This window comes from Camelus ferus, chromosome 6 (assembly GCF_009834535.1).
Source record: "Camelus ferus isolate YT-003-E chromosome 6, BCGSAC_Cfer_1.0, whole genome shotgun sequence".
NCBI classification, from domain to species: Eukaryota; Metazoa; Chordata; class Mammalia; order Artiodactyla; family Camelidae; genus Camelus; species Camelus ferus.
In genome coordinates, this window is record NC_045701.1 from 59,785,909 (window position 1) to 59,801,684 (window position 15,776).

Sequence of the window (15,776 nt, forward strand, 5' to 3'; positions counted from 1 at the left end):
ATTGTTAGTGTCATTATTTCATAATTTCAGGTACTCTATTTTTCACCACTGTACTTTTCTTCTTACTATCGTTAATGAAATTTAATTTAAATATGGTAACTTTTCAGTATACAGTGTGTTATCTTGGAGTTTTCAGTGTGTGAGAAAATTCTATTTGTTCTTTATAGGTCTTTTCTTGCTATCTCTCTGTCATTTCAACGGTAATAAAGGCGATTCATTAATCTAAATCTGCTCTTGCATGTTTGTGTTTTGTCGGATAAGAGTGGTGGAGCTCCGTGCACATCAGGAAGAGCATTACTTCTTACTTCCAACATGAGCATGGATACACTAAAGGAAAGTTAACAGATTGTTCAACTTTGATCATTGTTAATGAAACAAAATTCTTGAAACACGTAAACTCTATTTTTGGTTGTTGGATTTGTTTTTGTATAGACTTGAGCTCAGTAAGACTTTTCTATAGCAATAAGATAGTATAGCAGGGTCTCTGTTGAGATTCAGCAAAAACTTAGTAGAACTATATATTTTTGTAAATTAAAATTATCACCTGGCACAAATACTATTATATTTAGGGATCTCCAAAATTGAGAAGAAGTCCAAAAATGAACCCCCTTTTCTTCCCTATAGATAAACAGAGCTATATGGAAAAAACCTCAAATGACCTACAGTCTCCAGGATAGCTGAAAATGGTTACATAAATGACCACGAGATGTTAGGAGCTGTGTTAAATTGTAAGAAAGCTTAGATTGGAAGGGAAGTGGAAGAATGATGGATGCTAATACATTTTTTTGAACTAACATTTATTACGTAAGTGCCAGGTGTTTTACATACATCGCCCAACTTAATCCTTACAACAACTCTGCAAGGTATATGTTCATATAGGTTGGGCAGTTTGGCCAGCACCCACAGCTAATGAATAATGAATTGGGATTTGAATCCAATTCTGACTCTTTCCAGAGTCAGTGCCTGTATTACTGTGCTGTCTCCTCGGGAGTTATGCCATGGAACCCAGATCCCCTTCATTCCAAGTGTTTTCTCAAAGTGAACTTTTGGAAAAGCCTGGCTCACTTAAGCTCCAGGCATCTCTCTCTCTCTCTCTCTCTGTCTGTCTATCTGTCTGTCTGTCTGTCTATCTATCTATCTATCTATCTATCTATTTTTGTTTAAATAGAGAGGCTAAATATTTTCATCATGTGCAGGAAATGTTCCCTACACAGAGATTTTCCTGGTTACCAAGTAAAGCTGTTGTCTCTGACAACCCTTCTTCAGCAATGCACATTCTTCAAAATAGCCACATTTTATGTAATGGAGAAATATACATCTAAGAAAAAATTACATGGTGGGTAGGTAGATAGGTGATAGACACATAGATAGGAGGAAAGAAAGAACGATATAAAAGTAATTCCTTCTCCAAAGACAGAAGAAGATTCAGATACTGATTTACTATTCACGGTGTTTCTTTTCTGGGTTGTTAATCATAACCAGAGAAAAGCTTTTATGGTATATTTCTATTGGAGTGGCAGTGGCTTTTGATCTTATAGAAAGAAATTGCTGGTTGAGCCTGAGCCCTTGTCAGAAGGGCTTGTCACAGGTCAGGGCCTTCAACTCACTGTATAGATGAGAAGCTGAAGTCCAAGAGGTGAAGTGGCCTGTCACACAGTTAGTGGCAGGTCTCCTGATTATTAATCCAGTGATCTTTCTGTTACTCAGTGGTAATCTTTATAAACTTCATACTCTGACAGTGTGCATTAAACAGGACAGCCTCCTGACTTCAATAGATTGTATAACTTGAGGAGATCACCGTCAGGTCCTTACTGAGCTTTGTAGAGATTTGTCTGAATCCGGAAAAGTGTGTTGTACTCTATCCCTTACATGTGTTAAGGCTCAGCTAAGAACACAACTGAGTGGCTCAGGAGAAAGGTTTTTATCTTGGGAAAGTAGAACGTAGACATGCAACAGATACTTTGAATTTGTAATGCACCTGGTTCTTCAGGCTTCTGAAGCTGCTTGGGATCCTTTTATTTAGTGCTCTCAAGGCGTAGTTAATATCTAAATTTTGTCAGATGAAAGGGACCAATAAGTATGTACCTAGGTTAATAATACTGGCTCTGATTATAGATGGTAAAGCATTATAAGATGAGGAAGAAAAAGTGTTCCTCTGGTGAGCCAGGCCAATACCCAAATGTTGCATAGTAACCAGACTGTTTTAAAAGTCTACAAAGTTGTTAAGCAATAAATGTTAATAGCTCATTTTTTATGATTCAGAAAGTGGAAATAAAATAGTTTGCCATATTTCTCCAAAGACTCACAAGTATCTCATAGATTTGGGACTAGAATTCAGCTTCCCTGGCTCTTCTGATCTCTTACCTGGTCCATATAGTCCCACCTGATGTTGGGTATGTGTGATACTTTAGACAGTTTCTATCCCATTTCCATTGTTACCGATCTGGTTTGAATTCGCATTACCTCTCAGTGATTATGACAGTAGCCTTCTAACTGTTACTCCTGTTTGAGGCCCCTTTTTCTTCCAATCTGTCTTCCTGCTTAGTTCAGATCATAATATGCTTTTCTTTGGAAGTCGTTGCATCTCTGTGGCCTGCCGGATTGAGTCCAGACCCTGAGAAGAGCTCTCTCCTGGGTCTTAAATGCATTTCCAGCTTATCACCCACTAGTCTCTGCTCTGCGGCACACTCTCTCAGCTGCTCTGGTGCTGCTGGGCTGCTCATTTTCTCAGATGCATATTCCCTTGGCTACCTTGGGGCTCCTGCTAGTGTAGGTCTTGGTCCTAGAGAGACTCTCCCCCCTGCATCTTTGAATGTCAGCACACATCGAGTAACTCATGTAATGCTCTCAGTAACTCTACAGGTCAGTATAGTATTGCCCCCACTTTACAGATGTAAGACCCAAGAGACTCAGAGAAGATAAGTTGCTGGTAGGAGTTGAACATTAGTCTGTGTGATACCAGAAGTCAAGGCCCTCTACTCCCCTGCTGCTCACCGTATCATGATGACCCTACTCAAGTCTTCCTGGATTTCTTCTACATGGATCCCAAAGCCATAGTTATCTTTCCCTGTTCAGAATCACCATAGCTCTTTGCTTAGACCTTCTTCTGACACTCGAGTGTGTATCTGTGTTTATACACTTTCTGTTTCATGATTGTGTTCATCTTATTGCTCCTGTAAATGTTAAGGTCTTTGAGAACAGAGGTGTGTTTGATTTGTTTTTTTTATTTCCTCCAAAGCAACTTTTCCAAAACATACGCTGTCAAATTAAAAAAAAAAAAAAAAGAAGAAGACCGTTCTCTTTTAAGTACAAGCTCATCTATCCCTACAAGGCAACAGTATGGAGTGTTCTTGAGAACTCTCAGTCTTCATACCCCTCGTCTGACTTGGGGTGAGGAAGACGTGAGGTTGGAAGAATACTGTGCAGTGAAGTGTGGCCAGCATGGACAGGTTCTGTCACTGACTACACGCTGGCTTGCTAAGGAAGTTGTTACCCTAAACTGCATCCTCTTGTAACAGATGAATGTACAGATGAAATGTTGAAACAGGTAACAGGTAACATGCCCAAAACGCTGTAAGATTCTAGAAGGCATTGTGATATTGAGGAAAAGGTGACTTTGCCACCAAAAAAAAAGAAAGTTGGGTGCACAACTCTGCCAGGTGTGCCCCTTTGTGTTGTATGATCTTGGGCAAGTCAGTTAATGCTTTTTAGCGCAACTACCTAACTTAGATTGTTGTAAGGACCAAATTCTGTAGGACACGTGAAAGCACTTTACAAAGTAACATAAATGTTCAAAACCTTCAGATGATGGAAAAGCTCAAAATAAATAATTTTTAATATATATTCATTGTCATCATGTTAGAGATTCTGCCTGTGCTAATTTCTAGTTTCACTAAAAGACAAGATTGTAGGTTTCAAGAAGATGTTTAACTAATGTCTCTGTGTTTCGTAAGATAGGAAAAAGGCCAGAGATGGCTTTGGTCCTGAGCATCCAAACTCTGTTAGGATCCGTTTGTGCAAAGGAAAATAATGTCACTGTTATTGACATCTTAGTAGTTTATATTGTGACCCTTATTATTTTTTAAATTTTCAGACAAAGTGGCGTCAGAATTACTACAGGGTTATAGTAAATACTTGCCACATGATGTTGCTGTCACGACTGTGAAGTTATGCATACTATTTGCTGTGCTTTTGACAGTGCCTCTAATCCACTTCCCTGTAAGTATTCTCTTAAAGGTTTTGTTGCTCAGTGTAGCAGCTCCCTAATATGGCAACACTAATTCTTTACAGACTAGAATGTTTGAATCACATCTAATCTTGTGTATCTTATTCATTTGTCAGGTAATTGATCAAAGACCTCATACTTGTGTATGGCCCCATGAAAGCACAAAAATAGCAGTGAACCACTAAGCTAATTTGTGCTTTTTCAGATTTAGTTTAGATTTACGCTGTCCCACAGCATTGTTTCCAATTTAGAGACTATAGTTCTTCTAAAGTTTGGGTTTTTTTTTCCCCCTTTAATTCTATATTCTGTTTTCAAAAGAATGTGCGTGAAGAAGAAAAATCAAATCAGCAAAAAATAAACTCCTTCTGGTTTACTGGAAATTTATTTTCACACAGACGCTCTAGTTTAGTCTTAGTCACAAATTTTATTTGCTCTAGAATTAGAATTTAAGGGGCAGAACAGTTTTTCACTCTGCATTTAGTTGCCGTATGTAAGAATCTTAAGAATTTCTGAGAAAATGGAATCATTGGCTTTGGGTACACATGCTTCTCCATGGATGTTTGAGTCTCTAAACAGTGAGTTCCCTAAGAACTGGGCCTTCAAAATTTTTTGCCTTCTCCCTTTGTGGACTGCAGCGCCATCAGTGGCATGGGGACCGGATAAACCTTTGTGGGATGTGACTGCCTGTTGCCTGCCGTAGCAGCGGGAAGTGTCATGAACTAGTTTTCCTATTTACATGCTGTGAGACATATTATAACATAAAACAGTAAATGGTGTTTCTGTCCCCTGGCATGATTTCTTTTTCAATTTTAAACCATTTATTCCTTTATCTGTTGAATTTAATGAAAAGGATACCCTGAGATTTCATCACACAGTGTTATTGTTGGTAATTTTGAAAATTATGCAGCCTAAAGGAAGTGCATGTGAAAACTTTTTCAAGAATCAAAGCAAATTAATTCTCATGAAGCTCTCACAGATAGGTGTATTTCTTAGTTTATGTGCAATAAACACCTTATAATAATAGTTTATGCTGTATTTTTGGAATCTAAATGGTTTAGGGGATGAGATTATCATAGTAACTACCATATGTGTGTTTCCCTAAGCAAGTAGTTTGGTTTTGTCACTTTCTCTTTGCTTAAATCTGTTTCTTTTTCTGTGATACAGGCAAGGAAAGCTTTAATGATGATGCTTTTCTCCAATCTCCCATTCTCGTGGACTCGCCATTCTTTGATCACTATAGCACTCAATATTATCATTGTTTTATTTGCACTCTATGTTCCTGACATTAGGAATGTATTTGGTATAGTTGGTAAGTTTTCTATTTCAAAAAATCCATATAATAAAACATAAAATTGTCATCCAGCCTCACATCTGAATCTTGCAATATTCTTTTTTTTTTTTTTTCTCTTCCCACTTTAAGGTTCCAGTACATCCACGTGTTTGATTTTTGTATTCCCAGGGCTGTTTTATCTTAAATTGAGCAGAGAGGATTTTCTCTCATGGAAAAAGTTGGGGGTAGGTTCGTTTTTGTTTCTTTTAAGCATCTTATTTTAAGAAATAATTTGTCATTTTATAATTAAGTATTTTAACTACGTGAAGAAAGTTAATGTATTTTGAACTGTTAACCTACATTATTGGAGAGGGCGGAGGTTTAAAAAAATACTCTAATTCTTCTTTATCTTTTTCCTTATTTCCACAGGCGTTTGTTTTGCTCATCTTTGGTATTTTGGTTGGTAATTTTAGTTTAGCACTCATTATTTTTAATTGGATTACTAAATGAAAAAATATTTTCCCACTTCTCATGAAGAGTAAGTTACCTCCCTATGCAAAAAAGGGATTATTCTGGAAGGCACCTTGGATGAATCCTCTTCGTAGGGCTTGACATTTTTGCAAACATTAACAGAAAAGCACAACAAAATGGGAGTGAGTAAGGGAAAGTAGACATAGTGGTTTTAATCGAAATAAGAAACAAACTCAAAATGCGCTTAAAAATGTTGAGCATCTTTTGTTGTGGGTTTTTTTTTTTAATTAATAGACTTTATCTTCTAGGGTAATTTTAATGTTTACTGAAATAATTGAGCAGAAAGTACAGAGTTCTCATATATCCCCTCATTCCCAGGACACCCATATTTTCCCATCTGGCAAAGATCGTGCATTAGTGAGGTGCATTTCTTACACTTGATGAGCCAGTATTGATACATTGTTATTTACTTAAGTTCATGGTTTACATTAGGGTTTACTTTTGATGCAGACGTTGTCAACCACTGATCTTTTTACTGTCTCCAAAAAAGCCATGAGCTCTAGGAGCTTTTTCTACAATGTTATTTAGTGGAATCATTCAGCTCTAACCTTTCAGACTGTCTTCACTTAGCAATATGCATTTAAATTTCCTCCATGTCTCTTTTCGTATCTTGATAGCTCATTTCTTTTTATCACTGATAATACTCCATTGTGTGGATGTACCACAGTTTGTTTTTCCGTTCACCTGTTGAATGACTTCTTGTTTGCTTCCAAATTTTGTCATTTATGGATAAAGCTGCTACAAACATTTGTATGCAGATTTTTGTGTGGACATAAGTTTTCAGCTTATTTGGGTTTATACAAAGAGCACAATTGCTATATCATATGGTAGAATATTTAGTCTAGTGAGAAACTGCTAAACTGCCTTCCAAAGTGGCTGTAACATTTTACAGTCCTGCCAGCAATGTATGAAGAGTTCTCATTGTTCCACATCCTCGCCAGCATTTGGTGTTGTCAGTGTTTTGGATTTTCGCCATTCTAATGGGTGTGTAATTGTATTTTGTTGTTTTAATTCGTATTTCCCTAATGAATTATTATGTTGAGCATCTTTTCATATGCTTATTTGCCATCTGTATATTTTCTTTGGTGAGGTTCAGATTTTTTAAAATGGGTTGTTTTCTCGTGGTTGAATTTTAAGCATTCTTTGTATAGTTTAGATACTAGTCTTTTATCATAAATGTGTTTTGCAAAGATTTTCTCCTAGTCATTGGCTTGTGTTTTCATTCTTAACAGTGTCTTTTGCAGATAATTTTTTAATATTATTAAATATATTGAGTCAATGTTTCTTTGTTTTTTTTAAGAAATCAGTACATTGTTTACATACAAAATTGAATCTTAATGTGTAGGTTAATGTCAACATTGCTCACTAAAAACAAAACTATGAGATTATGCCACTTGGTTTTTTTATTTGTTTGTTTGTTTGTTTGTGTTGCCTTGCCTCCAAATCCTGACTAAGAAACTTTTGTGATTTTCCTCTGTTGTGCAGTATAAGATAGAGCTGCGATGATTGGCTGTGGATTTGAAAGTTCTCTGAGCTTTCTCATTTGTCACTAGAACATGTGACTTTCTACTTAGCAAACAGAGACAAATACTGATGATTTCTATTCTATTTTGTTTGGAAGTTATAGATCATTCCTGTCTTCCCGTTGATGTGACTTATTTCTGGTTGGAGACCAGCAGCCAGATCCCTCCCCTCCAGGAGTGTTCTATGGAAAGGATACCTTGTTAGCAGCCTTCCAAAACCAGGGTGTATCTTAAAAATGTAATCCTACCCCTGTGCACATGTAAAGTAGGAAATTGCATGCAAAGTGTCAATTTGCATATATGGAAATACACACTTCTGCAGGTGCCCCCTTGTTTCCCACTTAGGAAATAGGCTAAAAATTTGACAACTGAGCTGCTCTTTTGAGTTAAGATACTTCTTCAGCAACTTGAGAGCAGCATGGAGTAATGGAAAATGTCCAAGTTTTGGGGTTAGGAAGGCTGAGATGAAAATCTCAGTGAGTTTAGGCGAACTGCTTAACCTCTCAAAGCTTCCACTTTCACATAGGTATTAAATGGAGTTAATACCAATTATACAGGGTTGTGTTCAGAGGATTAAATGACCTTGTATAAATTAGGTGCAGACCAAAACAGGCTCTCTTAATAGATTAGGTATTTATCCCCTTTCTTTCTTTTATCCCTTCATCTGGACCTGTAAAATGAATTTGTTTTCAGTCAGGGACATGAAATTTCTTCATCTTCCATCTTGTACAACTAAGACGTTTAGAACCTTCTTCTAGCCTTCATTCACAGGAGAACTGGCCCCGTGTGCACTCTTTTTAGTGCTTTCCCACATTTCTGCCCCAGCTGTACTCTCCTCCTAATGCCTTCCTGAAACTAGGCACTTAGCATGGTCCCAGGGGCACAGCCAGGCTTGGCCTCCCGTGTAGCTTCAGGTCAGCTAAAGCCCATCTATTGGCTAATTCTTGGGCACTCTTTTTCTGTTTATGAAATTATAGATCCAAAATACAAATAGGTGTTCAGCTGCTAAAATAAATCTAGTCCCAGTAATACTAAAATAACCCTAAATCTGCAACAGATGCAAGGATGCCCCCTGGGGCAAATGTTCAGTGTGATGACAGCTGGGCATCAATTAATACATTTGTCACCTGCTCATGGGGTGGGATCCTGGGAGGTTTGGCAGAGGGACATGTAACCTATTGAACACTGTGCAAAACTTATTATCAGCAGAAAATATTTGCAGAAGTGTTTGCTTTTGTTTTACCTTAATATTCTGCCTTATCTAGTTGCCTGTCTGGAGTTTCCACTTTCCCTGTGAGTTTGGAGGAAACTAGTAAGATGACTGGTAACAGCAGTGCCCCCTTCACCAGAATTTCAAGGAAAACCTTGTTCAAGGACTCCTCAGCATTTTTCTCAGGAAATATAGGCCTTCTCATTATAGGCTTAATGTTCATAATTTATTAGGTAATAACTATTTAAAATAAAACTAAGTAAAGCACAAAATATATATTTTTCTAACACTTGGAGACTTGTTTGCTAAATTAGAAGACGAAGTGCTGAGAATATAAATTACTTTCGTATGTTGAGGGTGAATGTTTAAATTGTACTTTTTTTTAACAGAATGTTTACTCATGAGCTTAGCATTTAAATGGTTAAAACAAGCCTTTGAAGTTAACACTCCATTAAGATGAATGGGGGTAATTCACACCTCTGCTGGTGCTGTATTATTTCAGTCTGGCTGCGGAGAAAACAAGACAGCAGTAGGTTGATTTACTGTGTGAAGGCCCTTTAAACACCCAAGGTCTGGAAATCTTTGTTGTTTTTTTCCTTTTCCATCTAGAAGTAGAATCTGAAAGTCAGCACAATCTAGGTGTAGAACTGAAGTCTTGAAAGTCCTGTGTATTCCCCCACTGGGGGAAATTCCTAATGGCATTTGATGGGTAGCAACTTACCAGGTCACCCCAGCCTCTCTGGCTTTGCTCCTGTACTCTAGTGTTTCTTCCTACCTTGGTGCCTTTTATTTATTTATTTTTTAACATTTTTTATTGATTTATAATCATTTTACAATGTTGTGACCATGGTGCCTTTTAAATTTAAGTTTAGTACCTTGGTATGTTCACCAATGGAGAAGCAAAGAGAAACCACCCATTTTCAGGTAAACCTTACACATGCCTCTTGATAAACTGAGCTAATCATTGGCCTTCAAGTGCTCCTAAAAAATATTTTTATCTTTGCAAAATCTTGTGTTCTATATTTACCTATATATAAATCATCCACCTCTAAGAACTTTTAAAAATATTTTTTATATTTTTGTACTGAAGTCTATAGTCAGTTACAATTGTCAATTTCTGGTATGCAGAAGAACTTTTTTCTTCCCTATTTTAGGGGGTAATGGGTGGTGGGTGAAGTGAGCAGAGATCTGGTGGGAAAGAGTCACTTCTTTCTCAATGTGTCCTTTGCACCAATGCAATTTTATATTTGAGGTATGTATTCCCCCATCGGGGGAAGTGCTGTAGCCATTTGACCCTGAAGCCATTCATTTCAGCGCCTAGGGATAAGGTTATGTGAGCACAAATGAAATGATGAGCATTGTATGGGAAGTTAATGAATTTGGAGGATCTCTTTTTAGGGTAAACAGGTTTTTCTCTTCTCCATCGTCTGCCCTGTGTATTTGCAGGGTCAGGCTACTAAATAATCTATGGGTAGCTGAGTGTGCAGAGTATTTCCATTTGGGCTGTCTCCAGTACTGATACGGCCAGTACAGTGTATGGAAATGGGAAATAGATGCTAGAAGCAAAAGAACTCAAATAATTTTAACCTGTTTTTCTTCTTGGCATGTTGACAATACTCTGGCTGTGTTAGAATTACCCCTATTGGAAACATACTTTGTTCCCTGCAAGTTACTCTGCCTAGATTTTAGATGTCATAATTTTTGGTCTAAGAATTTCTCAGAACCTTCTGTCGTCCTAAGAAATTAGCTTTTCTAATTTAAACACATAATTTATTCATCTTTCTATCACAATCCTCCTACATATAATCTTTCCATAATGAAGTAGAAAAATGGGAAAACAAAATTTTGATGAAAGATGTGTAAAGATATTGTGGATGTGGTTTCTTCATTGTGATCAGAGTTCTTTGTTTCTCACCCTTCCTAAACACTCTATGTTTTTGCTATCGTCATGATCCAGTGTCCTCGTTTGCCAGGCTGTCAATCAGGATGAGCAATTATGAGCAGCAGGAAGACTCATCTTGGCTGATGGCCAGGGGGACAGGTGGGAGTGAGAAGTTAATTCGCCTGTGGGACAGAGTAAGTGGGTGGAGAGGGAAATTGAGTTGCCAGGGAAAAAAGACAGATGGATTAGAAAGCATTGATATGGAATGCTATGAAGGAAAAAGACTTGCAGAGAAGTATTTCCCATTTGGGTGCATGTGTATATGTTTTTTGTTGATCAGTGAACTAATGCACAACACAAGCAAAGGGGCTGAGCAAACAGTTTCAGAGCACATATTATGTACTAGGAGTCTTGCTGGTCCTAAAGGTGTGAAGGTAAATAAGGCACATTTCTTGCCTGAAAAAAAGCTTAGATACTCCTTGGATTTTTTCTGACTGAACCTTTTCAGGTAGACTTATATGTGAAACTGCTGGACTCAATGGAAAATTTATGTATTTTTTTCATATATATGTACACAAAGATAAATATACACATATTAAAGGTTTTGGAGTCAAACTTACTTGTGTTCAAATCCTAGCTCTACCTTTTCTAATTTTGGACAAGTTTCTTTAATTCTCTTAATCCTCTGAAGACCTTCAATGTTTGAAGACTGAATTTTCTCTTCACTGGGGGAAATACACTTTGTGTCTGTAAGTTAGATTATGTGATATTTGGGAAAAGCTTGAGCACTGAATTGAATATATGAACAGTTTCATTACTTGACTGTTCCTCAGATCATGTAGTTTCCGAACCGCATATCTCTTCTCCCTTCAGCCGCCTGGTCAGCAGCCTGACCGGAAAATAGTGTTCTAGAAATAATCCTGAGCAATGCGGTTTGTTTTCACTACTGATATATTCTTCCCCAGAAGAGTAATTTTTGTAGTTTTGTAATAAATATTATGATATTCTGACTTTACATCAGCTTTTTCACAGTGACGTTACGCTAGGCTTATAAAGTATGTGGTCAACAAAAGCGCCTTGTACACACACACCCCCCCCCCCGTTACCTGTCTGTGTATCTGTTTGAATACCATCTTGTTAGCGTCAGCCCATCCTTCCAGCAGGTGAGATTTTTTTTGACTCTTGATTCTAGTGCCTCAGTTACTTTTCCCTGCTTTTGGACATTCTTCATTATCCTGCCATGTCTTCATCCCATTCACCGATAAAAATGTTCAGTGACTCAAGACTTAATTACAGAACCCTCCGGCCCACCACTAGAAACCTTTCTTCCAAGTCTTATTAATTTCCTCTTTGGGTAACGTTGTTAGATTCCTATAGTGTCATCTAACCTGCTTTTCTTCAGACTCCTCGGAAGTAGCTCCCCAGCTAGTAGGTACAACCTAAATCTCACCTATTTCTCATATTTCTAGTTGCTCTGGGACATTTCTGCTTGGATGATGCTGCACAGTAACCTCAAGCTCAACATATTCAGATCTGTTCCCCTCTGCAGTTTCCCCATGTCTGTCAGTGGCCCCACTATTTTAATCTAACCTCCCAGCTAGTTTTCTTGTTTCCATTCCTGCCACCTGCAATCCATTTTCAGAGTGCAGCCAAAGTAGTTGTTTCAAGATGTAAATCAGATCCTGTCACTACCCTGCTTACTTTCCTCCCACGGTGTCCCACCTCACTGTGCCATGGCCTGCGAGGCCCTCTTTTGTCTACCTGCTTATTTCTCTGACCTCCACTTGTATCCGTCTTTCACTCTTCTCAGCACACAGGCAGGTCTGTCCCTTGGACACAACAAACTTGTTCCCATGTGTTTACTGTCTTTCCTTGTTAGAACATTCACTCCAAAGACCTTTGCAAGCCTCGCTCCTCATCATTCAAGCCTCAGCTCAAATATCACACGCTCAGCGAGATCTTCCCTGACTATCTGATGTAAACAAGCAGCCCCCAACGTACAGTCATGCTTTATAACTCTACCCTGTTATACAGGACACTACTGGAAATCAAGTTTATTTGCTTGTATCTGTGTCCACTAGACTACAAGTTTCGTAAGAACTGGGAATCGTCTGTCTTGTTCATCACCAAATCTCAGACCCTAGAATGATACCTGGCACTTGGGAATGGCTTAATAAATATTTGTTGAATGAACACAAAGGAACCTAACAGACTATATATATCTTTTCACTCTTTACCTCCCATCTGTCACCATATCAGCTCTTCCTTTGACATGTCTCCTACATTTGCTTTTATCCTATCCCCAGCCTCCTGCTGGCACCTGAATATGAGACTTCGTCTCTTTGTGCCTGTTGATTATTGCAGTGATTCTCAACACAAGTCTCTTTAGAATCACTTGGGGAGCTTTAAAAAATGACAATGTCCAGACTCCATCCCAAATCAATTAAATCAGAATCTCTGGAGGGAAGGGCCCAGGCATTAATACCTACTTTTAAAGCCTCCCAGATGATTTTAATGCACAGCCACTGGAGTGCTTCTAGCAGGTGTCTGGCTTCCCATCCATTCCATCTATTGCTGTCCGCTTGTCTCCTTGGAATCCTGCTTTCATAATATGACTTCCCTGCCTCATGCACTCAACTGCATTTCATCATTTTCTTACCTGCATTCTACTCTACACTGGGGCTGTTCTGCTGTCTGGCACTTGGTTTGCCTTTCATTGCTTCCACATTTTTACTCCCACTGTCCTTCTCTCCCAACTCGGACTTCCACATAGACACCCAGAATGTCCTTGCTCTCCTCTGTCTGGATACTTCCCATTCTCCAAGACCCAGATCAAATCCCACCTTGTAAATACTTCATCCTCTACCCAACCTAGCCCTTATTATCTTTATGATTCTGTTGGTATATATCATTAGTGTCTTGTAATATATTTCCTGTTGTGTTCAAACATTGCTTTTGTATTTCATATTTCAATTGGTAATATGCACGTGATACAAAGTCAAAATTTATGAAATTGCTTCCCTCCTCCTGCCCCAAGCTCCTGGTTTTCCTCTTTGGAAGCAGCCACTCTTACAGGTTTCTGTATCCTTGCAAATATGTTCTAAGCCTACTTAACCATATATTTATATAGAATATGCACACACACAAATGTTGGCACACTACCTGTAGTTTTCTTTGTCTTCTTTTCACTTAGAACTATATAAAGATATGTATGTATGTATTTAAGTTATGGTTAAAAAAACACCTAATAGGAAATCTGCCCTCTTTACAAACTTTTTAGTCTAAAGTACCATTATTAATTATATGTACATTGCTATACAGCAGATCCCCATCTTGCATGACTAAAACTCTATGCCCATTGAGCAAAAACTCCCATTTTCCCCTCCTCCAGCCTAGAAACCACCATTTTACTTTCTGTAAGTAAAATGAGTTTGACCACTTTACCTACCTTATATAATGGAATCATGGATTTGTCCTTTTGTGACTGACTTTTTAACCTTAGCATAATATCTTCAAGTTTCATCCATGTTGTAGTATATGGCAGGATTTCTTTCCTTTTATTTTTTTAACATTTTTTATTGATTTATAATCATTTAAAATGTTGTGTCAAATTCCAGTGTAGAGCACAATTTTTCAGTTATACATGAACATATATGTATTCATTGTCAAATTTTTTTCTGTGAGCTACCATAAGATCTTGTGTATATCTCCCTGTGCTATACAGTGTAATCTTGTTTATCTATTCTACGATTTTGAAATCCTGTCTATCCCTTCCCACCCTCTGCCCCCTTGGCAACCACAAGTTTGTATTCTATGTCTATGAGTCTATTTCTGTTTTGTATTTATGCTTTGTTTGTTTGTTTTTTTAGATTCCACATATGAGCGATCTCATATGGTATTTTTCTTTCTCTTTCTGGCTTACTTCACTTAGAATGACATTCTCCAGGAGCATCCATGTTGCTGCAAATGGCATTATGTTGTCAGGTTTAATGGCTGAGTAGTATTCCATTGTATAAATATACCACATCTTTATCCAGTCATCCATTGATGGACATTTAGGCTGTCTCCATGTCTTGGCTATTGTAAATACTGCTGCTATGAACATTGGGGTGCAGGTGTCATCCTGAAGTAGGGTTCCTTCTGGATATATGCCCAGGAGTGGGATTCCTGGGTCATATGGTAAGTCTATTCCTAGTCTTTTGAGGAATCTCCATACTGTTTTCCACAGTGGCTGCACCAAACTGCATTCCCACCAGCAGTGTAGGAGGGTTCCCTTTTCTCCACAGCCTCTCCAGCTTTTATCATTTGTGGATTTTTGAATAATGGCCATTCTGACTGGTGTGAGGTGATATCTCATCATAGTTTTGATTTACATTTCTCTGATCATTAGTGATATTGAGCATTTTTTCATGTGCCTATTGATCATTTGTATGTCTTCCTTGGAGAATTGCTTGTTTAGGTCTTTTGCCCATTTTTGGATTGGGTTGTTTGGTTGTTTCTTATTAAGTCATATGAGCTGCTTATATATTCTAGAGATCAAGCCTTTGTTGGTTTCATTTGCAAAAATTTTCTCCCATTCCATAGGTTGTCTTTTTGTTTTACTTATGGTTTCCTTTGCTGTGCAGAAGCTTGTAAGTTTCATTAGGTCCCATTTGTTTATTCTTGCTTTTTTTTCTATTGCTTGAGTAGACTGTTCTAGGAGAACATTTTTGAGATGTATGTCAGATAATGTTTTGCCTATATTTTCTTCTAGGAGGTTTATTGATTTCTTTCCTTTTAAAGGCTGAATGATACTCCATTGTGTATAAGCACCCCAATTTTTTATTCATTCATCTGTCAGTGGACATTTAAATTGCTTCCACCTATTCGCTATTGTGTATTATGCTGGCATGAATATAGTAATGCAAATATCTCCTTCAGTTCTTTTGAATAAATACGCAGAAGTAGCATTGCTATATCATGTGGTGATTCTATTTCTAATTTTTTGAGGAACCTTCATACTATTTTCCATAATGGCTGCATCATTTTACAGTCCCATCAACCAACAATGCACAATATTCCAATTTCTCTGCATCCTTACCAACATTTGATGTTTTCTATTTTTTTAAATAATGACCATCCTAACAGATGTGAGG

The 15,776-nt window shown here is 37.7% G+C and overlaps 1 protein-coding gene across 1 annotated transcript in view; it reads left to right on the plus strand.

The window, feature by feature from the left end:
- The window catches only part of SLC38A6 (solute carrier family 38 member 6), a 66,362-nt gene extending 52,166 nt beyond the window's left edge, over positions 1-14,196 (plus strand). The window contains 4 exon segments of the mRNA XM_006185725.3: positions 4,094-4,218; positions 5,390-5,534; positions 5,646-5,740; positions 5,925-14,196. Coding sequence (XP_006185787.2) covers positions 4,094-4,218; positions 5,390-5,534; positions 5,646-5,740; positions 5,925-6,005 — 446 coding nt within the window. The 3' untranslated portion in view covers positions 6,006-14,196.
- The last annotated feature ends 1,580 nt before the right edge of the window (positions 14,197-15,776 follow it).